The 25,877-nt window shown below is 43.6% G+C and overlaps 1 protein-coding gene across 1 annotated transcript; it reads left to right on the top strand.

The window, feature by feature from the left end:
• The first annotated feature begins 470 nt into the window (after positions 1 to 470).
• fam228a (family with sequence similarity 228 member A) lies at positions 471 to 25,169 on the top strand. Its single transcript, XM_064990456.1, has 7 exons — positions 471 to 595; positions 7,153 to 7,232; positions 11,061 to 11,207; positions 11,316 to 11,393; positions 11,767 to 11,961; positions 15,273 to 15,360; positions 24,254 to 25,169. Exons 2-7 carry the CDS (start codon positions 7,155 to 7,157, stop codon positions 24,268 to 24,270), a joined length of 603 nt encoding a protein of 200 aa, XP_064846528.1. The 5' UTR covers positions 471 to 595; positions 7,153 to 7,154; the 3' UTR covers positions 24,271 to 25,169.
• Positions 25,170 to 25,877: the final 708 nt, after the last annotated feature.

Below are 25,877 nucleotides of genomic sequence, written 5' to 3'. Positions count from 1 at the left end.
GTGTCCTGAAAACGTTTGGTGTGGATGGACAAAATCTACATGCACACGCTACGCGCGTGTCCGTTGGGGTCAGTGACATCATGGTAATGTTAATGCCATAATTCTGTTGACAAATGAAAACAGACCCAGAGATGTAATTTGAGCCACACATGCAGATTCGACAGTTCTACCTGGAAAGTGTTGTTTTGAAATTATTAGATACTACACACACACACACACACACACACAAAAAAAAAAATGTTTTTATTTATTTATAACTAAGGAAATATGTTCTTCACTGGTTATTCTGCTCATTTAGCATTTATTAACAATCTTGGTTTACAAAATACAAGTCAACAGGTGTTTGTGGATAGTGAATTATATTTGTGCATATTTGTTACGGATCATATGGGGATTGGGGGGGGCATTGTACGGTGTCATATAATTAACACGATCCGACATTTTACTCGGTTTGTGTGACATCACCTTGACAACGGCGGGACACTAGGCTACTCTCCGGAGAAGCAGCAGACCGGGACGGGAGATCTGGCACGGAGCGGGCACAACTCTCCGTGTTGCAAAGCAACCGGGGCTCAAACCGGGGCTAAATCCTACCGTGAGTAGCCTACAGAGCACCCCTCCCCCATTGTCTTCGTCCTGAGTTCTCCTTGCAAGTTTAGGCCACCTATCTTTCTGACTTCAGCTCAATCGAGATATTTCGTTTAGCCAATGTTTAAACAGGATTACTAGGCCTACTCGTTGAATAACTTCGTTGTTGTTGAAGTTTTAATATCTATTCACTAATACCAATTCAAAAGTGTAGTGCCAATTGTAGATGTGGACGCTCGACCTCTCGTGTAGGGTAACTAGGAGACGAGCTCCACCTCTTGTGTAGGGTAAGAGAGGCTATATACAGTAGAGAGGTTATTTACAGTAGAGAGGTTATATACAGTAGAGAGGTTATATACAGTAGAGAGGCTATATACAGTAGAGAGGCTATATACAGTAGAGAGGTTATATACAGTAGAGAGGCTATATACAGTAGAGAGGCTATATACAGTAGAGAGGTTATATACAGTAGAGAGGCTATATACAGTAGAGAGGTTATATACAGTAGAGAGGCTATATACAGTAGAGAGGCTATATACAGTAGAGAGACTATATACAGTAGAGAGGTTATATACAGTAGAGAGGCTATATACAGGAGAGAGGATATATACAGTAGAGAGGCTATATACAGTAGAGAGACTATATACAGTAGAGAGGTTATATACAGTAGAGAGGCTACATACAGTAGAGAGGCTATATACAGTAGAGAGGCTATATACAGTAGAGAGGCTATATACAGTAGAGAGGCTATATACAGTAGAGAGGTTATATACAGTAGAGAGACTATATACAGTAGAGAGGTTATATACAGTAGAGAGGCTACATACAGTAGAGAGGCTATATACAGTAGAGAGGCTATATACAGTAGAGAGGCTATATACAGTAGAGAGGCTATATACAGTAGAGAGGTTATATACAGTAGAGAGGCTATATACAGTAGAGAGGCTATATACAGTAGAGAGGCTATATACAGTAGAGAGGTTATATACAGTAGAGAGGCTACATACAGTAGAGAGGTTATATACAGTAGAGAGGCTACATACAGTAGAGAGGTTATATACAGTAGAGAGGCTACATACAGTAGAGAGGCTATATACAGACACCGGTTCGTCAGGCTGATTGAGGTAGTATGTACATGTAGATATGGTTAAAGTGACTATGCATATATGATGAACAGAGAGTAGCAGCAGCGTAAAAGAGGGGTTGAGAGGGGCACACAATGCAAACAGCTGTGGGATGGGGGCTCTAGAAAACGTCACCACTCTCAAACACATGGACAGAGCTATGGATGCATGTCTGTCCATGATATCAACATTATAGTTTCACCATGTTTTGATGCTATACAGGGTTTGTTTACAATTAAACTGTTTACAAACAATGGAGCAAAACAAGCTTGTATTTGAGGTTCTGATGGAATATGACATTTGAACTAAGCTCATATGTTATATTCGTCAACAAACCGATGTGTAAATATGATTAATTGCAATCCTACCTTTTGGAAAAATAGAATATAATTATGTAAACCAAATCATTATTCTCTGCCCATCATACTGTGTTTCCGTGTGTAGCCACGGTTCCTAACATTGTCCCCTTCTTTAGGCCCTGATACTGGCTCGGCTACAACTCGTTTCCCGGGAGACTTGAGTTATTGTTATTGTTCAATTCAAATGTTATCTCTTTGTCACAAAGGGGTCCAGGTTTGTCTCACAGATTCCAGTTTGTTGAAGGGTAAAACAAAAGAACCTGTTCATTAAAGGGTTTAAATTAAACAAGATAAATTAAGTGGGTTGTTTCTCTTAGGCGTCTGCTAATACAGACTTGTTCCAATCCAGCTCTAAATCCATCTTTACCCATAACCCCCTGCTACGCTGCAGGTAAACCCAAAAGGTGTCCCAATAACAGTAAAAGGGTTTCTAATATAAATAATGAACATAATTACTTTTCTATACATTTCCTTACATTTCTATACATACTAAGAATGTTCTATACATTTCTATACATACTAAGAATGTTCTATACATTTCTATACATACTAAGAATGTTCTATACATTTCTATACATACTAAGAATTTTCTATACATTTCTATACATACTAAGCATTTTCTATACAGTTCTATATTTTTTCTCTCCTTTATGCAAAATGACTCTAATACACATTGTGAAGAATGAAGAAAACGATGAAAAGCATTTATAATTCATATATTATATTTATAATTTCAAAACAAAATGGTCAAAATAATACATTATACCTTCGTGTTTTTCATGGTCGTGTATTAACACATTATAACACATTATAACCCTGTTCAGTGTGTTCTTCATGGTAGTGTATTAACACATTATAACACATTATAACACATTATAACCCCCTTCAGTGTGTTCTTCATGGTAGTGTATTAACACATTATAACACATTATAACCCCCTTCAGTGTGTTCTTCATGGTAGTGTATTAACACATTATAACACATTATAACACATTATAACCCTGTTCAGTGTGTTCTTCATGGTAGTGTATTAACACATTATAACCCCCTTCAGTGTGTTCTTCATGGTAGTGTATTAACACATTATAACACATTATAACCCCCTTCAGTGTGTTCTTCATGGTAGTGTATTAACACATTATAACACATTATAACCCCCTTCAGTGTGTTCTTCATGGTAGTGTATTAACACATTATAACACATTATAACCCCTTTCAGTGTGTTCTTCATGGTAGTGTATTAACACATTATAACCCCCTTCAGTGTGTTCTTCATGGTAGTGTATTAACACATTATAACCCTGTTCAGTGTGTTCTTCATGGTAGTGTATTAACACATTATAACACATTATAACACATTATAACACATTATAACCCCCTTCAGTGTGTTCTTCATGGTAGTGTATTAACACATTATAACCCCCTTCAGTGTGTTCTTCATGGTAGTGTATTAACACATTATAACACATTATAACCCTGTTCAGTGTGTTCTTCATGGTAGTGTATTAACACATTATAACACATTATAACCCCCTTCAGTGTGTTCTTCATGGTAGTGTATTAACACATTATAACCCCTTCAGTGTGTTCTTCATGGTAGTGTATTAACACATTATAACACATTATAACCCCCTTCAGTGTGTTCTTCATGGTAGTGTATTAACACATTATAACACATTATAACCCCCTTCAGTGTGTTCTTCATGGTAGTGTATTAACACATTATAACACATTATAACACATTATAACCCCCTTCAGTGTGTTCTTCATGGTAGTGTATTAACACATTATAACCCTGTTCAGTGTGTTCTTCATGGTAGTGTATTAACACATTATAACACATTATAACCCCCTTCAGTGTGTTCTTCATGGTAGTGTATTAACACATTATAACACATTATAACCCTGTTCAGTGTGTTCTTCATGGTAGTGTATTAACACATTATAACCCATTATAACCCCCTTCAGTGTGTTCTTCATGGTAGTGTATTAACACATTATAACCCCCTTCAGTGTCTTCTTCATGGTAGTGTATTAACACATTATAACACATTATAACCCCCTTCAGTGTGTTCTTCATGGTAGTGTATTAACACATTATAACCCTGTTCAGTGTGTTCTTCATGGTAGTGTATTAACACATTATAACCCCCTTCAGTGTCTTCTTCATGGTAGTGCATTAACACATTATAACCCTGTTCAGTGTGTTCTTCATGGTAGTGTATTAACACATTATAACCCCCTTCAGTGTGTTCTTCATGGTAGTGTATTAACACATTATAACCCCCTTCAGTGTGTTCTTCATGGTAGTGTATTAACACATTATAACACATTATAACCCCCTTCAGTGTGTTCTTCATGGTAGTGTATTAACACATTATAACCCTGTTCAGTGTGTTCTTCATGGTAGTGTATTAACACATTATAACCCTGTTCAGTGTGTTCTTCATGGTAGTGTATTAACACATTATAACCCCCTTCAGTGTGTTCTTCATGGTAGTGTATTAACACATTATAACCCCCTTCAGTGTGTTCTTCATGGTAGTGTATTAACACATTATAACACATTATAACCCCCTTCAGTGTGTTCTTCATGGTAGTGTATTACCACATTATAACCCCCTTCAGTGTGTTCTTCATGGTAGTGTATTAACACATTATAACACATTATAACCCCCTTCAGTGTGTTCTTCATGGTAGTGTATTAACACATTATAACACATTATAACCCCCTTCAGTGTGTTCTTCATGGTAGTGTATTAACACATTATAACACATTATAACCCCCTTCAGTGTGTTCTTCATGGTAGTGTATTAACACATTATAACACATTATAACCCCCTTCAGTGTGTTCTTCATGGTAGTGTATTAACACATTATAACCCCCTTCAGTGTGTTCTTCATGTTAGTGTATTAACACATTATAACCCCCTTCAGTGTGTTCTTCATGGTAGTGTATTAACACATTATAACACATTATAACCCCCTTCAGTGTGTTCTTCATGGTAGTGTATTAACACATTATAACACATTATAACCCCCTTCAGTGTGTTCTTCATGGTAGTGTATTAACACATTATAACACATTATAACCCCCTTCAGTGTGTTCTTCACGGTAGTGTATTAACACATTATAACACATTATAACCCCCTTCAGTGTGTTCCTCAGTTTAGCCTAAGCCTTTATTTCTTTGACATTTTGCAGGATGGAATCTCTAGAGATTGAGGATCTCTATACATACAGAGCCTTCACAAAGTATTCAGACCCCTTGACTTTTTCCACATTTTGTTACGTTACAGCCTTATTCTATAATTAATTAAATAAATAATTTTCCTCATCAATCCACACATAATACCCCGTAATGACAAAGTGAAAACAGTTGTTTTAGAAATTTTTGAAAATGTATAAAATATAAAAAACAGATACCTCATTTACATAAGTATTCAGACCCTTTGCTATGAGACTCGAAATTGAGCTCAGGTGCATCCTGTTTCCATTGATCATCCTTGAGATGTTTCTACAACTTGATTGGAGTCCACCTATGGTAAATTCAATTGATTGGACATGATCTGGAAAGGCACACCTGTCTATATAAGGTCCCACAGTTGACAGTTCATGTAAGGTCAAAAACCAAGCAATGAGGTCGAAGGAATTGTCCGTAGAGCTCCGAGACAGGATTGTGTCGAGGCACAGATCTGGGGAAGGGTACCAAAACATTTCTGCAGTATTGAAGGTCCCCAAGAACACAGTGGCCTCCATCATTCTTAAATGGAAGAAGTTTAGAACCATGAAGACTCTTCCTAGAGCTGGCCGCCCGGCCAAACTGAGCAATCGGGGGAGAAGGGCCTTGGTCAGGGAGGTGACCAAGAACCAGATGGTCCAGAGCTCCAGAGTTCTTCTGTGGAGATGGGATAACCTTCCAGGAGGACAACCATCTCTGCAGCACTCCGCCAATCACGCCTTTATGGTAGAGTGGCCAGACGGAAGCCACTCTTCAGTAAAAGACACATGACAGTCCACTTGGAGTTTGCCAAAAGGCACCTAAAGGACTCTCAGACCATGAGAAACAAGATTCTCTGGTCTGATGAAACCAAGATTGAACTCTTTGGCCTGAATGCCAAGCGTCATGTCTGGAGGAAAGCTGGCACCATCCCTACGGTGAGGCATGCTGGTGGGGATGTTTTTCAGCACCAGGGACCGGGAGACTAGGATTGGGGGAAAGATGAACAGAGCAAAATACAGAGAGATCCTTGATGAAAACCTGCTCCAGGACCTCAGACTGGGGTGGACAGGACAACGACCATAAGCACACAGCCAACAACGCAGGAGTGGCTTCGGGACAAGTATCTGAATGTCCTTGAGTGGCCCAGCCAGAGCCCGGACTTGAACCCGATCAAACATCTCTGGAGAGACCTTATAATAGCAGTACAGCAACGCTCCCCATCCAACCTGACAGAGCTTGAGAGCATCTGCAGAGAAGAATGGGAGAAACTCCCCAAATACAGGTCTGTCAAACATTTGCAAAAATGTCTAAAAACCCTGATTTTGCTTTACATTTACATTTACATTTAAGTCATTTGGCAGACGCTCTTATCCAGAGCGACTTACAAATTGGTGAATTCACCTAATGACATCCAGTGGAACAGCCACTTTACAATAGTGCATCTAAATCATTTAAGGGGGGGGTGAGAAGGATAACTTTATCCTATCCTTTGTCATTATGGGGTATTGTGATGTCATTATGGGTTATTGTGATGTCATTATGGGGTATTGTGATGTCATTATGGGGTATTGTGATGTCATTATGGGGTATTGTGATGTCATTATGGGGTATTGTGATGTCATTATGGGGTATTGTGATGTCATTATGGGGTATTGTGATGTCATTATGGGGTATTGTGATGTCATTATGGGGTATTGTGATGTCATTATGGGGTATTGTGATGTCATTATGGGGTATTGTGTATAGATTGATGAGGGGAAATACGGCTGTAACCAAATGTAGAAAAATGGGTTTGGATACTTTCCGAATGCACTGTATACCTTTCTATCAGTAAATCTATTTCATTCTCATCCCAGACATGCCTGTCAAGGACAGTGGTGCCGCCGGTCTGATCGTGTTCCACACGTCTGCTCCCAGAGGTCTCCTCACATCTACGGTAAGACTATTGTTAACGTTTTTCTTTCTTTCTTTGTGTAATATACGTTTGCAACTACTGTCTAACAACGTCTACAACTAGTCTAAAAACGTTTACAACTACTGTCTAAAAACGATTATAACTACTGTCTAACCAGGTTTACAACTACTGTCTAAAAACGTTTACAACTACTGTCTAAAAACGTCTACAACTACTGTCTAAAAACGTTTACAACTACTGTCTAAAAACATTTACAACTACTGTCTAAAAACGTCTACAACTACTGTCTAAAAACGATTACAACTACTGTCTAACAACATTTACAACTACTGTCTAAAAACATTTACAACTACTGTCTAAAAATGTCTACAACTACAGTCTAAAAACGTCTACAACTACTGTCTAAAAATGTTTGCAACTACTGTCTAAAAACATCTACAACTACTGTCTAAAAACATCTACAACTACTGTCTAAAAACGTCTACAACTACTGTCTAAAAACGTCTACAACTACGGTCTAAAAACGTCTACAACTACTGTCTAAAAACATTTACAACTACTGTCTAAAAACGTCTACAACTACTGTCTAAAAACATTTACAACTACTGTCTAAAAACGTTTACAACTTCTGTCTAAAAACGTCTACAACTTCTGTCTAAAAACGTCTACAACTTCTGTCTAAAAACGTCTACAACTACTGTCTAAAAACGTTTGCAACTACTGTCTAAAAACGTTTGCAACTACTGTCTAAAAACGTTTACAACTACTGTCTAAAAACGTTTACAACTACTGTCTAAAAACGTTTACAACTACTGTCTAAAAACGTTTGCAACTACTGTCTAAAAAACGTTTACAACTGTCTAAAAACGTCTACAACTACTGTCTAAAAACGTTTACAACTACTGTCTAAAAACGTCTACAACTGCTGTCTAAAAACATTTACAACTACTGTCTAAAAACATTTACAACTACTGTCTAAAAACGTTTACAACTACTGTCTAAAAACGATTACAACTACTGTCTAAAAACATTTGCAACTACTGTCTAAAAACGTTTGCAACTACTGTCTAAAAACGTTTACAACTGTCTTAAAACGTCTACAACTACTGTCTAAAAACGTTTACAACTGCTGTCTAAAAACTTGTACAACTACTGTCTAACAACATTTACAACTACTGTCTAAAAACGTCTACAACTACTGTCTAAAAATGTTTACAACTGCTGTCTAAAAACGTTTACAACTACTGTCTAAAAACGTTTACAACTACTGTCTAAAAACATTTACAACTACTGTCTAAAATGTCTACAACTACAGTCTAAAAACGTTTACAACTATTGTCTAAAAACGTCTACAACTACTGTCTAAAAACGTCTACAACTACTGTCTAAAAACGTTTACAACTACTGTCTAAAAACGTCTACAACTACGGTCTAAAAACGTTTACAACTACTGTCTAAAAACGTTTACAACTACTGTCTAAAAATGTTTACAACTACTGTCTAAAAACGTTTACAACAGTAATGTAAACAAGTTGTTAATACAGGTATGTCAATAATGAACAGGTCCTAATTTACGAGGACCTGTCTAGTGGCAGAGACGACAGCAATATACTGTTTAGCAAACGGCAGGGAGGCAAACCTGTGAACACAATCACCCTTCACATCGCACCATGGACACTTCCTCTGAGGTTCCCATCTCCAGTTTACAATGGGGTTCCCATCTCCAGTTTACAATGGGGTTCCCATCTCCAGTTTACAATGGGGTTCCCATCTCCAGTTTACAATGGGGTTCCCATCTCCAGTTTTCAATGTGGTTCCCATCTCCAGTTTACAATGGGGTTCCCATCTCCAGTTTACAATGTGGTTCCCATCTCCAGTTTACAATGGGGTTCTCATCTCCAGTTTTCAATGGGGTTCCCATCTCCAGTTTACAATGGGGTTCCCATCTCCAGTTTACAATGGGGTTCCCATCTCCAGTTTACAATGGGGTTCCCATCTCCAGTTTTCAATGTGGTTCCCATCTCCAGTTTACAATGGGGTTCCCATCTCCAGTTTACAATGTGGTTCCCATCTCCAGTTTACAATGGGGTTCCCATCTCCAGTTTTCAATGTGGTTCCCATCTCCAGTTTACAATGGGGTTCCCATCTCCAGTTTTCAATGGGGTTCCCATCTCCAGTTTACAATGTGGTTCCCATCTCCAGTTTACAATGGGGTTCCCATCTCCAGTTTTCAATGGGGTTCCCATCTCCAGTTTACAATGTGGTTCCCATCTCCAGTTTACAATGGGGTTCCCATCTCCAGTTTTCAATGGGGTTCCCATCTCCAGTTTACAATGGGGTTCCCATCTCCAGTTTACAATGTGGTTCCCATCTCCAGTTTACAATGGGGTTCCCATCTCCAGTTTACAATGGGGTTCCCATCTCCAGTTTTCAATGGGGTTCCCATCTCCAGTTTACAATGGGGTTCCCATCTCCAGTTTTCAATGGGGTTCCCATCTCCAGTTTACAATGGGGTTCCCATCTCCAGTTTTCAATGGGGTTCCCATCTCCAGTTTACAATGGGGTTCCCATCTCCAGTTTACAATGGGGTTCCCATCTCCAGTTTTCAATGGGGTTCCCATCTCCAGTTTACAATGGGGTTCCCATCTCCAGTTTTCAATGGGGTTCCCATCTCCAGTTTTCAATGGGGTTCCCATCTCCAGTTTTTAATGGGGTTCCCATCTCCAGTTTTTAATGGGGGCATGGACACTATGCTCAATATCGGCATCCCAAATGGCACCCTATTCCCTTTTGACCAGAGTCCTAATGGTCCAAGTCTAAAGTAGTGCACTATGTAGGGATTAGGGTACCAGGCTGTGGTCTAAAGTAGTGCACTATGTAGGGATTAGGGTGCCAGGCTGTGGTCTAAAGTAGTGCACTATGTAGGGATTAGGGTGCCAGGCTGTGGTCTAAAGTAGTGCACTATGTAGGGATTAGGGTACCAGGCTGTGGTCTAAAGTAGTGCACTATGTAGGGATTAGGGTACCAGGCTGTGGTCTAAAGTAGTGCACTATGTAGGGATTAGGGTACCAGGCTGTGGTCTAAAGTAGTGCACTATGTAGGGATTAGGGTACCAGGCTGTGGTCTAAAGTAGTGCACTATGTAGGGATTAGGGTACCAGGCTGTGGTCTAAAGTAGTGCACTATGTAGGGATTAGGGTACCAGGCTGTGGTCTAAAGTAGTGCACTATGTAGGGATTAGGGTGCCAGGCTGTGGTCTAAAGTAGTGCACTATGTAGGGATTAGGGTGCCAGGCTGTGGTCTAAAGTAGTGCACTATGTAGGGATTAGGGTACCAGGCTGTGGTCTAAAGTAGTGCACTATGTAGGGAATAGGGTGCCAGGCTGTGGTCTAAAGTAGTGCACAATGTAGGGATTAGGGTACCATTTGTGATTCATTAAATGTCAGTGTTAGACTCTGTCTGGGAACCCTGTCTGGGAACCCTGTCTGGGAACCCTGTCTGGGAACCCTGTCAGAGAACCCTGTCTGGGAACCCTGTCAGAGAACCCTGTCTGGGAACCCTGTCAGAGAACCCTGTCTGGGAACCCTGTCAGAGAACCCTGTCTGGGAACCCTGTCAGAGAACCCTGTCTGGGAACCCTGTCTGAGAACCCTGTCTGGGTGCATCTTAACAGCCTGAAGTGACTTCCTTCGTTCCCTTAACTCCTTTCCTCAGGAATGTCCTACAGACATTTGAGACCCAGAAATGGCCATGTACCCTTCCTCCATTTGTGTTCATTGTGATGTAAACCCCTGATTCTTGTTGTTGTTGTTTTCATGCTGTTGTTGATGTTCTACTGTGTGTTGTTCCAGGTACCCAGCGGAGTATGGAGAAGTGTCAGGAAGACCGGCCGAAGAGGAAGAGGAGGAGAGAAGAGGAGGAGTGAGGTGTGGCTTCCTGGACCTCCCAGAGGGCCGTGGGTGGACTGGCTCTCTCACACCTCCTTCAGGAGGCTGCAGGTACTGCACACACTCAGCCACACGCAAGCAGATACACATACACTTAGCCACACACGAACACACACTCATTTCTTTCACGTTTGTGTTTTTTCATCTACAATCATTCAGGTCAAGTTAGAATCTGAGAACCAAGAAGCTAGAGCCATCACCCAGCCCCTACTGGACACTGAGAATGGCTTTGTCAAGGTGACCACAATTCTGTCAGAGAATGGCTTTGTCAAGGTGACCACAATTCTGTCAGAGAATGGCTTTGTCAAGGTGACCACAATTCTGTCAGAGAATGGCTTTGTCAAGGTGACCACAATTCTGTGCAACATCTCCTCTGGGAATCCCGGCCATTCTAAGCATGTGATCTATTCCAGAGCCAGCACACCTGATTAAACTTTTAAGCCAACCATCCAGCCCTGGATTAGACCAATCAGTTGTGGTAGAGTTCAGGCTTATAGATCTGATAGATGCTGATGTATGTTTAACGTATGTTACGTTCTGTATCCTTATGTGGTGTCATGACTAGTTTAGCTCCATCGTAACATTCTGTGTCTCTGTCTCTTCCTGTCAGGACCTGGAGCGTTATCTGTGCCAACAGGAAAGGGCGGAGCTTCGTAAGCGAGAGCTGCTCCATAAGCGCTGGACGGAGCGTGTGTGGACCCCTATTCAGAGGAACGTGGAGAACCAAGTGCCCCATTGCTGCTACGACGAGGCAGAGAGGATACGCAGCATTTTCCTGAACTACATTCACTACTGTAACTCAAAGGTACAACACACTGTAATATACTATACTGTAACCCCAAGGTAGCCCTACTGTAACCCCAAGGTAACCCTACTGTAACTCCACTGTAACCCCAAGGTAACCCTACTGTAACACCAAGGTAGCCCTACTGTAACCCCAAGGTAACCCTACTGTAACCCCAAGGTAACCCTACTGTAACCCTACTGTAACACCAAGGTAACCCTACTGTAACCATACGGTAGCCCTACTGTAACCCCAAGGTAACCCTACTGTAACACCAAGGTAGCCCTACTGTAAACCTACGGTAACCCTACCGTAACCCTACTGTAACACCAAGGTAACCCTACTGTAACCCTACGGTAACCCTACTGTAACCCTACGGTAACCCTACTGTAACACCAAGGTAGCCCTACTGTAACCCTACGGTAACCCTACTGTAACCCTACTGTAACACCAAGGTAACCCTACGGTAACCCTACTGTAACCCTACGGTAGCCCTACTGTAACCCCAAGGTAACCCTACTGTAAAACCAAGGTAACCCTACTGTAACCCTACGGTAACCCTACTGTAACACCAAGGTAACCCTACTGTAACCCCACTGTAACCCTACCAAGGTAACCCCACTGTAACCCCAAGGTAACCCTACTGTAACCCTACTGAAACATCAAGGTAACCCTACTGTAGCCCTACTGTAACCCTAAGGTGACCCTACTGTAACCCCAAGGTAACCCTACTGTAACCCTACTGTAACCCCAAAGTAACCCTACTGTAACACCATGGTAACCCTACTGTAACCCTACTGTAACACCAAGGTAACCCTACTGTAACTCTACTGTAACACCAAGGTAACCCTACTGTAACCCTACTGTAACCCCAAGGTAACCCTACTGTAACCCTACTGTAACACCAAGGTAACCCTACTGTAACTCTACTGTAACACCAAGGTAACCCTACTGTAACCCTACCGTAACCCCAAGGTAACCCCAAGGTAACCCTACTGTAACCCTACTGTAACACCAAGGTAGCCCTACTGTAACCCTACTGTAACTCTACTGTAACACCAAGGTAACCCTACTGTAACCCTACGGTAACCCTACTGTAACACCAAGGTAACCCTACTGTAACCCCACTGTAACCCTACCAAGGTAACCCCACTGTAACCCCAAGGTAACCCTACTGTAACCCTACTGAAACATCAAGGTAACCCTACTGTAACACCATGGTAACCCTACTGTAACACCAAGGTAACCCTACTGTAACCCCACTGTAACCCTACCAAGGTAACCCCACTGTAACCCCAAGGTAACCCTACTGTAACCCTACTGTAACACCAAGGTAACCCTACTGTAACCCTACTGTAACACCAAGGCAACCCTACTGTAACCCCAAGATAACCCTACTGTAACCCTACTGTAACCCCAAGGTAACCCTACTGTAACCCTACCAAGGTAACCCTACTGTAACCCTACTGTAACACCAAGGTAACCCTACTGTAACACCAAGGTAACCCTACTGTAACCCTACCAAGGTAACCCTACTGTAACCCCAAGGTAACCCTATTGTAACACCAAGGTAACCCTACTGTAACACCAAGGTAACCCCACTGTAACCCCAAGGTAACCCTACTGTAACCCTACTGTAACCCTACCATGGTAACCCTACTGTAACCCCAAGGCAACCCTACTGTAACCCCAAGTAACCCTACTGTAACACCAAGGCAACCCTACTGTAACCCCAAGATAACCCTACTGTAACCCTACTGTGACCCCAAGGTAACCCTACTGTAACCCTACCAAGGTAACCCTACTGTAACCCTACCAAGGTAACCCTACTGTAACCCCAAGGTAACCCTACTGTAACACCAAGGTAACCCTACTGTAACCCTAATGTAACACCAAGGCAAACCTACTGTAACCCCAAGGTAGCCCTACTGAAACCCCAAGGTAACCCTACTGTAACCCCAAGGTAACCCTACTGTAACCCCAAGGTAACCCTACTGTAACCCCAAGGTAGCACTACTGTAACTCCACTGTAACCCCAAGGTAACCCTACTGTAACCCCAAGGTAACCTTACTGTAACCCTACTATAACCCCAAGGTAACCCTACTGTAACACCATGGTAACCCTACTGTAACACCAAGGTAAACCTACTGTAACCCTACTGTAACACCAAGGTGACCCGACTGTAACCCTACTGTAACACCAAGGTAACCCTACTGTAACCCCAAGGTAACCCTACTGTAACACCAAGGTAACCCTACTGTAACCCTACTGTAACCCTACGGTAACCCTACTGTAACACCAAGGTAACCCTACTGTAACCCCAAGGTAACCCTACTATAACCCTACTGTAACACCAAGGTAACCCTACTGTAACCCTACTGTAAAACCAAGGTAACCCTACTGTAACACCAAGGTAACCCTACTGTAACACCAAGGTAGCCCTACTGTAACACCAAGGTAGCCCTACTGTAACACCAAGGTAACCCTACTGTAACACCAAGGTAACCCTACTGTAACACCAAGGTAGCCCTACTGTAACACCAAGGTAACCCTACTGTAACACCAAGGTAGCCCTACTGTAACACCAAGGTAACCCTACTGTAACACCAAGGTAGCCCTACTGTAACACCAAGGTAACCCTACTGTAACACCAAGGTAGCCCTACTGTAACACCAAGGTAGCCCTACTGTAACACCAAGGTAGCCCTACTGTAACACCAAGGTAACCCTACTGTAACACCAAGGTAGCCCTACTGTAACACCAAGGTAACCCTACTGTAACACCAAGGTAACCCTACTGTAACACCAAGGTAGCCCTACTGTAACACCAAGGTAACCCTACTGTAACACCAAGGTAACCCTACTGTAACACCAAGGTAGCCCTACTGTAACACCAAGGTAGCCCTACTGTAACACCAAGGTAACCCTACTGTAACACCAAGGTAACCCTACTGTCACCCTACGGTAAAGGTATATCAACCCCTTTTTTATATACTAAAAAGCTCCATTGTTATATTGTTTTAACTACTCCTATAGAAATGGTAGTCTGTCAGGTACTCAGCAGGAAGGTCTGATTTCTCTATTATTAAAACAAGACCCAGATGGAAAATATTTTTAAAAAACTGGAGGCCCCTTACACTTCAATGTTGTGATGCAAAAGTACTAGCGAAATGCATAGCACTCAGAATTAAACAGGTTTTTACCAGGTATTGTTCATCCTGATCAGACAGTTTCTTTTAGTGAAGAGGCGACAGTTTTGGATTTATTCATGTTTTTTTTCTACAGTGTGCGAGTCTCTTCCTGAATATGTTAATTGGTTTCACTTCTTCCAGGTTGCCACACCTGCGTCGAGGGACCCACTGTTCCTTCAATCACGTGACGGGACAAAGGAAAAGAGGGCGGTCCTACGCTGTCAGACAGGTATTGTAGCAAAAACAACAAAAATAAGACCTGGAACTTTAGGGATAAATTGCAAACGGAAGAGGACTATTAAGTAAAGCATGAGCCTTAGTTCTATATTACAGCTTGACTGTTAACATATTGTAAAGGTGAGTCCCAGGTGTGACTGTTAGCTATTTAAAGGTGAGTCCCAGGTGTGACTGTTAGCTATTTAAAGGTGAGTCCCAGGTGTGACTGTTAGCTATTTAAATGTATGTCCCAGGTGTGACTATTATCTATTTAAAGGTGTGTCCCAGGTGTGACTGTTATCTATTTAAAGGTGAGTCCCAGGTGTGACTGTTATCTATTTAATGGTGTGTCCCAGATGTGACTGTTATCTATTTAAAGGTGTGTCCCAGGTGTGACTGTTATCTATTTAAAGGTGAGTCCCAGGTGTTACTGTTATCTATTTAAAGGTGTGTCCCAGGTGTGACTGTTATCTATTTAAAGGTGAGTCCCAGGTGTGACTGTTATCTATTTAATGGTGTGTCCCAGGTGTGACTGTTAGCTATTTAAAGGTGAGTCCCAGGTGTGACTGTTAGCTATTTAAAGGTGAGTCCCAGGTGTGACTGTTATCTATTTAAAGGTGTGTCCCAGGTGTGACTGTTAGCTATTTAAAGGTGAGTCCCAGGTGTGACTGTTAGCTATTTAAAGGTGAGTCCCAGGTGTGACTGTTATCTATTTAAATGTGTGTCCCGGGTGTGACTGTTATCTATTTAAAGGTGTGTCCCAGGTGTGACTGTTAGCTATTTAAAGGTGTGTCCCAGGTGTGACTGTTAGCTATTTAAAGGTGTGTCCCAGGTGTGACTGTTAGCTATTTAAGGGTGAGTCCCAGGTGTGACTGTTATCTATTTAAATGGGTGTCCCAGGTGTGACTGTTATCTATTTAAATGGGTGTCCCAGGTGTGACTGTTAGCTATTTAAAGGTGTGACTGTTAGCTATTTAACTTCTTTGGGACTGGGGGGCAGTATTGAGTAGCTTGGATGAAAAAAGTGCCCAAAGTAAACTGCCTGCTACTCAGGCCCAGAAGCTAGAATATGCAAATAATTGGTAGATTTGGATAGGAAACTGTCAGGACCCGGTTACGAACCTGGGTCTCCGGAGTGAGAAACAGTCACTTAACCAACTGAGCCACGAATAGTCAGCAGAACCCAGAAGATGAGGCAGACACAGCAGTACTTAAGACGGTGTATTTAATAAAGTAAAAAGGAGAAGTCCTTCAATACAAAAAATGGCAAATCCAAAAGGTGGTAGGAATAGCACAAAAAGCCTCAAGAGATACTCAAAAATAAAAACAGAATTCCACAAGAGCATCCACCGGAATCGACAAGAATACACAGAACACTAGGGCTGGGTGCTAACATACAAACACAGAGCACAGAACTGAGGGAAACTAAGGGTTTAAATACAATCAGGGGAAACGAGGCACAGGTGCAAATAATAATGGGGAACAAGGGAAAAACATGAGGTCAAAAAGCACAATGGGGGCATCTAGTGACCAAAACCCGGAACAACCCTGGCCAAATCCTGACAGAATCCCCCTAGGAACGGCTCCTGACGTTCCTACCAGCTCTCTCAGGGTGGAGGGCCCTGAACTGACGAATGAGGTCAGGGTCCAGGATGTCTTTGGCAGGAACCCAGGAGCGCTCCTCGGGACCGTAGCCTTCCCAGTCCACCAGATACTGCCAGGACCGCTGCACCCGGCGGGAATCCAGTATCCGATGGACGGTATAAGCCGGCTGGCCTCCAATGACACGAGGCGGAGGGGGAGGTCTGTCTGCCGGGACAAGGGGAGAAAAACAACAGGTTTTAACAATGAAATGTGAAATGTGGGATTAATCTTAAGGGATCTGGGTAAGTGTAGGCGATAAGAAACTGGGTTAACTCTCCTGGCAACCTTGAAGGGACCGATGTATTTTTGGGAAAGCTTGCGAGACTCCACCCGTAGAGGTAAGTCTCTTGTGGAGAGCCAGACTCTCTGGCCGGGGCGCAGGGTAGGCCCGGGACGGCGACGTCTGTTGGCTTGTTGTTGGTACCTCTGTGAGGAACGCATAAGATTAAGACGGGTCTTCCTCCACATAAGCCGACAGCGTCTGACGAACTTCAAGGCTGAAGGCACTCTGACTTCTGCCTCCTGGTCCGGGAACAATGGAGGAGCATAGCCAAACTGACACTCGTGCGGGGACATACCAGTGGAGGAGGAGCGCAAGGTGTTGTGCGCGTATTCGGCCCAAACAATAAAGGATGACCATGTGGACGGATTGTCACGAGTCATACATCGGAGGGTGGTTTCCAGCTCTTGATTCATCCTCTCTGTTTGGCCGTTGGACTCCGGATGGTACCCTGAAGATAGACTGGCAGAAGCCCCCATAAGTTGGCAGAAGGCCTTCCAAAACCTTGAGGCGAACTGGGGACCTCTGTCAGAAACCATATCTTGAGGAATGCCGAAGACTCGGAACACATGATTAATTACCAACTCAGCCGTTTCCTTGGCAGAAGGTAACTTAGTCAGAGGGACGAACCTGGCCGCCTTTGAAAACCTGTCGATTATGACTAGGATAGTAGTATTGCCATGGGATGGAGGAAGTCCAGTAATAAAGTCCAATGAGATATGGGACCAGGGTCTGTGGGGAACAGGTAAAGGGTGAAGGAGTCCTTGAGGGCGGAGGTGAGAAGATTTGCCCTGACAGCACACGGGACAGGCATTGACGAAAGTGGCAACGTCTTCTCTTATGGTAGGCCACCAGAACTTACGCTGGATGAACTCCAAGGTGCGACCTACGCCCGGATGACAGGTGAGGCGAGAGGAGTGCCCCCACAGAAGGACCTGAGTCCTCACTGCCTTGGGGACAAACAACCGATTGGCAGGACCTCCTTTCGGGTCCGGTTCGCTAGCTTGAGCACGTCTCACGGTATCCTCAACTTGCCACGAGATCGGAGCCACAATCTTAGCAGCAGGAAGGACAGGCATGTCCGTGTCATCTCGAATGGCAGGAGCGTAGACTCGGGACAGGGCATCCGGTTTGAGATTCTTCGACCCGGGCCGATAGGTGAGGATAAACTGGAATCGATTGAAGAAAAGAGACCATCTAGCTTGTCTAGAGTTCAACCGCTTCGCCTGCTGGATATACTCCAGATTTTTGTGGTCCGTAAGCACTTGAAACGGGTGAGAAGCCCCCTCGAGCCAGTGTCTCCATTCCTTCAATGCCATCTTAACCGCTAGGAGTTCACGATCCCCCACATCGTAGTTCCTCTCAGTCGGGGTAAGCCGGTGTGAGAAGAAAGCGCACGGATGAAGCTTCTTGTCTTCACCCCTCTGAGACAGGACAGCTCCAACACCAACCTCTGATGCGTCTACCTCCACCACAAATGGTTCATCCGTAGTCGGTAGTATCAGGATGGGAGCAGAGAGAACGCGCTGCTTGAGTCCTTGGAAGGCCGTCTCAGCTTCTCTTCCCCACAAAAACCTTGCATTGCCACCCTTGGTTAAAGCTGAGAGAGGGGCTGCCACCAAGCTGAAGTTCTTGATGAACTTGCGGTAAAAGTTTGTGAAGCCCAGGAAACGCTGAACGTCCTTAACGGATTTGGGGGTGGGCCAATCCGCTACCGCCCCTACCTTCCTGGGGTCCATTTGGACTCGACCGGCTTCCACTACAAATCCCAGGAATTGTACTCGGGATGAATGGAATTCACATTTTTCCGGCTTAACGTACAGATGGCTGTCCAGGAGGCGTTTGAGTACTTGTCTGACATGCTTAGTGTGTTCTTGAAGGGAGCTCGAAAAGATGAGGATGTCATCCAAGTAAACGAACACAAATATGTTAAGCATATCCCTAAGCACATCGTTTATGAGCGCTTGGAACACCGCTGGGGCGTTGGTCAGGCCGAAGGGCATCACCAAGTATTCATAGTGACCAGTAGGCGTGTTGAAAGCGGTCTTCCACTCGTCACCAGGTCTGATCCGCACAAGATGGTATGCGTTCCGCAGGTCAAGCTTAGTGAAAACAACTGCTTCCTGGAGCAGCTCGAAGGCTGTGGCCATAAGGGGTAGCGGGTAACGGTTACGGACGGTTATGGCATTGAGTCCCCGGTAGTCGATGCAAGGACGTAATCCACCGTCTTTCTTGGCCACAAAGAAAAACCCTGCTCCCGCCGGGGAGGTGGATGGACGCATGAGGCCTGCTTCCAGAGCGTCCTTGATGTAGGTATCCATAGCAGCTCGTTCGGGTGGAGATAGGGAAAAGATCCGACCCCTGGGGGGCAAGTGCCCGGAAACAGGTCGATGGGGCAATCGTAAGGTCTATGGGGTGGTAGCATGGTGGCCCTCTGTTTGCTAAACACCAGTTTGAGGTCATGGTAACACTCGGGAACTCGGGTCAGGTCGATGGATTCTAAAGACTCGGGAGTAGAACTCGGGAATTCTGGAAAATACAAGTAGCTTGGCATGTAGGACCCCACTGCTTGATAGTGCCCACAGACCAGTCGATGTGAGGGTTATGGCTGTGAAGCCAGGGGTATCCAAGGACGAGAGGGAACTCGGAACAGGAGATCAAATGAAAGTTCATCAATTCCTGGTGTTGTGAAACTGAAAGTCGCAAGGAGGTAGTGACATGAGTGACAAGTCCAGATCCCAAAGGGCTTCCATCCAATGTAGTGACCCTCATGGGTTCACTTAGAGGTTCAGAGGGAACGCCATTCTCCTTCGCCCAGACACCATCCATGAAGTTACCTGCGGCTCCAGAGTCTACCAAGGCTTGAAGGTGAAGCTTGTGGTTGTCCCAGGAGAGGGTGACTGGAATGAGCAGACGGGAGTTGGACGGATGGGAGGAGGTTATGTTTCCCGTTACAGTTCCCCCCGGTCTGTACGGGACAGAGCGTTTCCCCGGAGCCCGGGACACGTGGAACGGAAATGGCCCGGTTTGCCGCAATATAGACAGCGTCGCTCCCTCATCCGGCGGTCTCTCTCAGCCTGGGAGATGCGTCCAATCTGCATGGGTTCCGATGGAGCCAGCGAGGATAAAGGTGGGGACTCAGAGCTGGGACTGATAGGGGCTAGAGGTCTACGGTTGAGTTCTCTCTCTCAGACGCTGGTCAATGCGTGAGGCCAACTTGATCAGGGACTCGAGATTGTCCGGTGGTTCCCGAGTGGCCAGTTCATCTTGGATAGTGTCGGAAAGGCCTTTCAGAAAGCACACCGTGAGCGCCTCGTTGTTCCAGCCACTTGCTGCTGCCACCGTGCGGAACTGGATGGCATAGTCCGTCACGCTGCGCCCACCTTGGTGGAGAGTCAGGAGCTGTTTGGCTGAGTCAGAACCACTGCTTGGGCCTTGAAACACTCGTTTGAATTCCTCAGCAAAGGCAGAGTAGCTGGCACAGCAGGAACTATGGGCATCCCACACAGCAGTAGCCCAGGCCAGGGCTTTTTCCGACAGCAGGGTGATGATATAAGCGATCTTAGACCGGTCGGTGGGAAACGACGAGGGTTGTAGCTCAAAGGAGAGAGAACATTGGGTGAGAAACCCTTTACAAGCACTTGGATCACCTGAGAACCGTTGGGGAGGTGGAAGACGAGGTTCAGCCAGGGGGTTAACTGCCATGGGTACGTGAATCTGAGGTACTGGGACGGGAACTGTTGCCGGGGTAAGACGATCAGATATTTGCTTAATGGAAGTCAGCATCTCCGACAGAAGATGAGAATGTCTAGCCATTAAGGCCTCTTGCTGAACCAGGGCAGCTTCGTGGCGTTGGACAGTCTCCTGGTGGTGGGACAGCATGGCAAAAAGGTCCTGGGAACTGGCTGCCTCTGGGTTCATTTTTGGCTCTGTGTTTCTGTCAGGACCCGGTTACGAACCTGGGTCTCCGGAGTGAGAAACAGTCACTTAACCAACTGAGCCACGAATAGTCAGCAGAACCCAGAAGATGAGGCAGACACAGCAGTACTTAAGACGGTGTATTTAATAAAGTAAAAAGGAGAAGTCCTTCAATACAAAAAATGGCAAATCCAAAAGGTGGTAGGAATAGCACAAAAAGCCTCAAGAGATACTCAAAAATAAAAACAGAATTCCACAAGAGCATCCACCGGAATCGACAAGAATACACAGAACACTAGGGCTGGGTGCTAACATACAAACACAGAGCACAGAACTGAGGGAAACTAAGGGTTTAAATACAATCAGGGGAAACGAGGCACAGGTGCAAATAATAATGGGGAACAAGGGAAAAAACATGAGGTCAAAAAGCACAATGGGGGCATCTAGTGACCAAAACCCGGAACAACCCTGGCCAAATCCTGACAGGAAACACTCTGAAGTTTCTAAAACTATTTGAATGACTTATGTGAGTATAACAGAACTCATATGGCAGGCAAAAACCTGAGACAAAAATCCAACCAGGAAGTGGGAAATCTGAGGTTTGTCGGTTTTCAAGTCTTTGCCTATCCAATAAAAAGTGTCTATGGGGTCATACTGCACTTCCTAAGGTTTCCACTAGATGTCAACACTCTTTAGAACGTTGTTTCAGGCTGTTACTATGAAGGGGGAGAGAATGAGAGCTGTTTCAACCAGGTGTCTGGCAGAATTTCCAAAGACAAAGGAATTGTCCGGTTGAAACATTATTGAAGATTTATGATGAAAACATCCTAAAGATTGATTCTATACATCGTTTGACATGTTTCTACGAACTGTAATAGAACTTTTTGGACTTCATCTGAACTAATTGCTCGCGCACTGTGCATTTGGATTACTGGGCTAAACGCACAAACAAAATGGAGGTATTTGGACATAAATAAAATACTTTATCGAACAAAACAAACATTTATTGTGGAGTGCATTCCGATGAAGATCATCAAAGGTAAGTGAATATTTATAACGCTATTTCTGACTTTTGTGACACCTCTCCTTCTTTGGAAAATGGCTGTTTGTTTTTCTGTGACTTGGCGCTGACCTAACATAATCGCAAGGTGGGCTTTTGCCGTAAAGCATTTTTGAAAACTGACACAGCAGTTGCATTAAGGAGAAGTTTATCTATAATTCCATGCACAACACTTGTGTCTTTTATCAATGTTTATTATGAGTATTTCTGTCATTTGATGCGGCTCTCTGCACTTTCACCGTATGTTTGTTTGAGACAATGCATTTCTGAACATAACGCACCAATTTCAAATGAGGTTTTTGGACATAAAGATGAACTTTATCGAACAAAACACACATTTATTGTCAAACATGGAGTCCTGGGAGTGCCATCCGGTGAAGATCATCAAAGGTTAGTGATTAATTTTAATGCTATTTCTGAGTTTTGTGACACCTCTCGTTCTTTGGAAAATGGCTGTATGTTTTTCTGTCTCTTGGCACTGACCTAACATATTCGCAAGGTGTGCTTTCGCCATAAAGCCTTTTTGAAATCAGACACTATGGATTACACACGCTGGATTAACGAGAAGTTTATCTTTAAAATTGTGTTTAATACTTTTAAGGAATTTTAATTATGAGATTTCTGTTGTTTTGAATTTGGTGCCCTGCACTTTCACTGGCTGTTGGTGAGGTGGGACGCTACTGTCCCACATATCCCAGAGAGGTTTTAAAGGTGTGTCCCAGGTGTGACTGTTAGCTATTTAAATGTGTGTCCCAGGTGTGACTGTTAGCTATTTAAAGGTGTGTCTCAGGTGTGACTGTTAGCTATTTAAAGGTGTGTCCCAGGTGTGACTGTTAGCTATTTAAAGGTGTGTCCCAGGTGTGACTGTTAGCTATTTAAAGGTGTGTCTCAGGTGTGACTGTTGCAGAAGAGATGTGGTTATACCTGTTATACTGTTGTACCTGTTGTACCTGTTCCAGAAGAAAGTATCTATATCCACAGTTAAAAGAGTCCTATATTGACATAACCTGAAAGGCCCCTCAGCAAGGAAGAAGCCACTGCTCCAAAAAACCCATAAAAAAAGACAGACTACGGTTTACAACTGCACATGGGGACAAAGATCATACTTTTCGGAGAAATGTCCTCTGGTCTGATGAAACAAAAATAGAACTGTTTGGCCATAATGACCGTCATTATGTTTGGAGGAAAAAGGGCGAGGCTTGCAAGCCGAAGAAGACCTTCCCAACCGTGAAGCATGGGGGTGGCAGCATCATGTTGTGGGGGTGCTTCACTGCAGGAGGGTCTGGTGACCTTCACAAAAAAGATGGCATCATGAGAGGGGGAAATTATGTGGATATATTGAAGCAACATCTCAAGACATCAGTCAGGAAGTTAAAGGTTGGTCGCAAATGGGTCTTCCAAATGGACAATGACTGCAAGAATCCTTCCAAAGTTGTGGCAAAATGGCTTAAGTACAACACAGTCAAGCTATTGGAGTGGCCATCACAAAGCCCTGACCTCAATCCTATGGAACATTTGTGGGCAGAACTGAAAATGCGTATGCGAGCAAGGAGGCCTACAAACCTGACTCAGTTACACCCGCTCTGTCAGGAGGAATGGGACAAAATTCCCCCAACTTATTGTGGGAAGCTTGTGGAAGACTACCCGAAACGTTTGACCCAAGTTAAACAATTTAAAGGCAATGCTACCAAATTCTAATTGAGTGTATGTAAACTTCTAACCCACTGGGAATGTGATGAAATAAATAAAAGCTGATATAAACCATTCTCTCTAGTATTATTCACTTTCTTAAAATAAAGTGGTGATCCTAACTGACCTAAGACACAAAAGGAATTTTTAACCTAAGACACAAAAGGACGGGGAATTTTTACTAGGATTAAATGTCAGGAATTGTGAAAAAAAACTGAGTTTAAATGTATTTGGCTAAGGTGTATTTAAACTTCCGACTTCAACTGTATTATCGATCTGTATCATCTGCTCTCTTCCTCTCCTTTCGTCCTCCAGGGCCGCCCAGATTATAGCCACGGTCACACCTGACGGAAGATGTCTACAGACAGCTTGCTGGTCCTACAGGGCATAACAACACCTGACGGGAGATGTCTACAGACACCTGGCTAGTCCTTCAGAGGATAACGACCATTAAACAGGGCTTGAGAGCGCAGCGTTCTGTAGTGTGGCGTCACTGTTGGGAAATATAAACAGCAGCATACACTAGATGCAGGTATTCAATCAGCTCTTCGTCGACAAGGGTAATTCATGCTTGTGCAGACATTGTTTACTGAAAACCATGTATTTGATACCATTCCTCCCAATTAAAGGTGACACCAATCTCCTGTGCTGTACCCAACACTTACAATTATCTGTCAGGTCCCTCAGTTGATCAGTGAATTTCAAACACACATTCAAGTTTTCAATGCCTCGCAAAGAAGGGCAACTATTGGTAGATGAGTACACGTTTTTTTAAAGCAGACACTGAATGTAATATCCCTTTAAGCATGGTGTAGTTATTAGTAATTACACTTTGGATGATGTGTCAATACACCCAGTCAATACAAAGATACAGGCGTCCTTCCTAACTCAGTTGCCGGAGAGGAAGGAAACCGCTCAGGGATTTCACCATGAGGTCAATGGTGACTTTAAAACAGTTACAGAGTTTAATGGCTGTGATCAGAGAAAACTGAGGAGGGATCAACAACATTGTAGTTACTCCACAATACTAAACTAATTGACAGAATGAAAAGAAGAAAGCTTGTACAGAATAAAAATATTCCAAAACATGCATCCTGTTTACAAAAAGGCACTAAAGTAATTCTGCCAAAAAAAATGTGGCAAACCAGTTCACTTTTTCTCCTGAATCAAAGTGTTCTGTTTGGGGCAAATCCAATACAACACATTACTGAATACAACTCTCCATGTTTTCAAGTATAGTGGTGGCTGCGTCATGTTATGGGTATGCTTGTAATCGTTAAGGACTGGCGAGGTTTTCAGCATAAAAAAAGAGGAAAGCCTGTCTCAGTCTGCTTTCTACCAGACACTGGGAGATATGCCACCCCTGTCAGGTGGATGGATTATCTTGGCAAAGAAGAAATGCTCACTAACAGAGGTAAACAAATTTGAGAGAAATAAGCTTTTTGTTCAAATGGAACAATTGTGGGATGTTTTATTTCAGCTCATGAAACATAGGATCAACACTTTCCATTCTGCTTTCATATTTCTATTTAGAGTATATAAAAAATGTTCATGCCACATGACAGCTGTCTGATTTTCGCCTGTCTCAGTGGACTAATCCATTGAAGAAGCCGCAGGGATGCCATGGCCCAAAAATAAGGGGAGTGTGGCTCTGATGCACAAGGCATGTCTCTCTCCAGAATCCCCATTACATAAATTCATCAGTAGTACCTACTGAATGCAGTAGCCAACATTCACCAGTAGTAGCCAACATTCACCAGGAGTAGCCCACATTCACCAGTAGTAGCCCACATTCACCAGTACTAGCCCACATTCACCAGTAGTAGCCCACATTCACCAGTAGTAGCCTACATTCACCAGTACTAGCCCACATTCACCAGTAGTAGCCCACATTCACCAGTAGTAGCCTACATTCACCAGTAGTAGTCTACATTCACCA

This window comes from Oncorhynchus masou, chromosome 16, assembly GCF_036934945.1.
Source record: "Oncorhynchus masou masou isolate Uvic2021 chromosome 16, UVic_Omas_1.1, whole genome shotgun sequence".
NCBI classification, from domain to species: Eukaryota; Metazoa; Chordata; class Actinopteri; order Salmoniformes; family Salmonidae; genus Oncorhynchus; species Oncorhynchus masou.
This window is presented reverse-complemented; position numbering and strand designations above follow the sequence as displayed.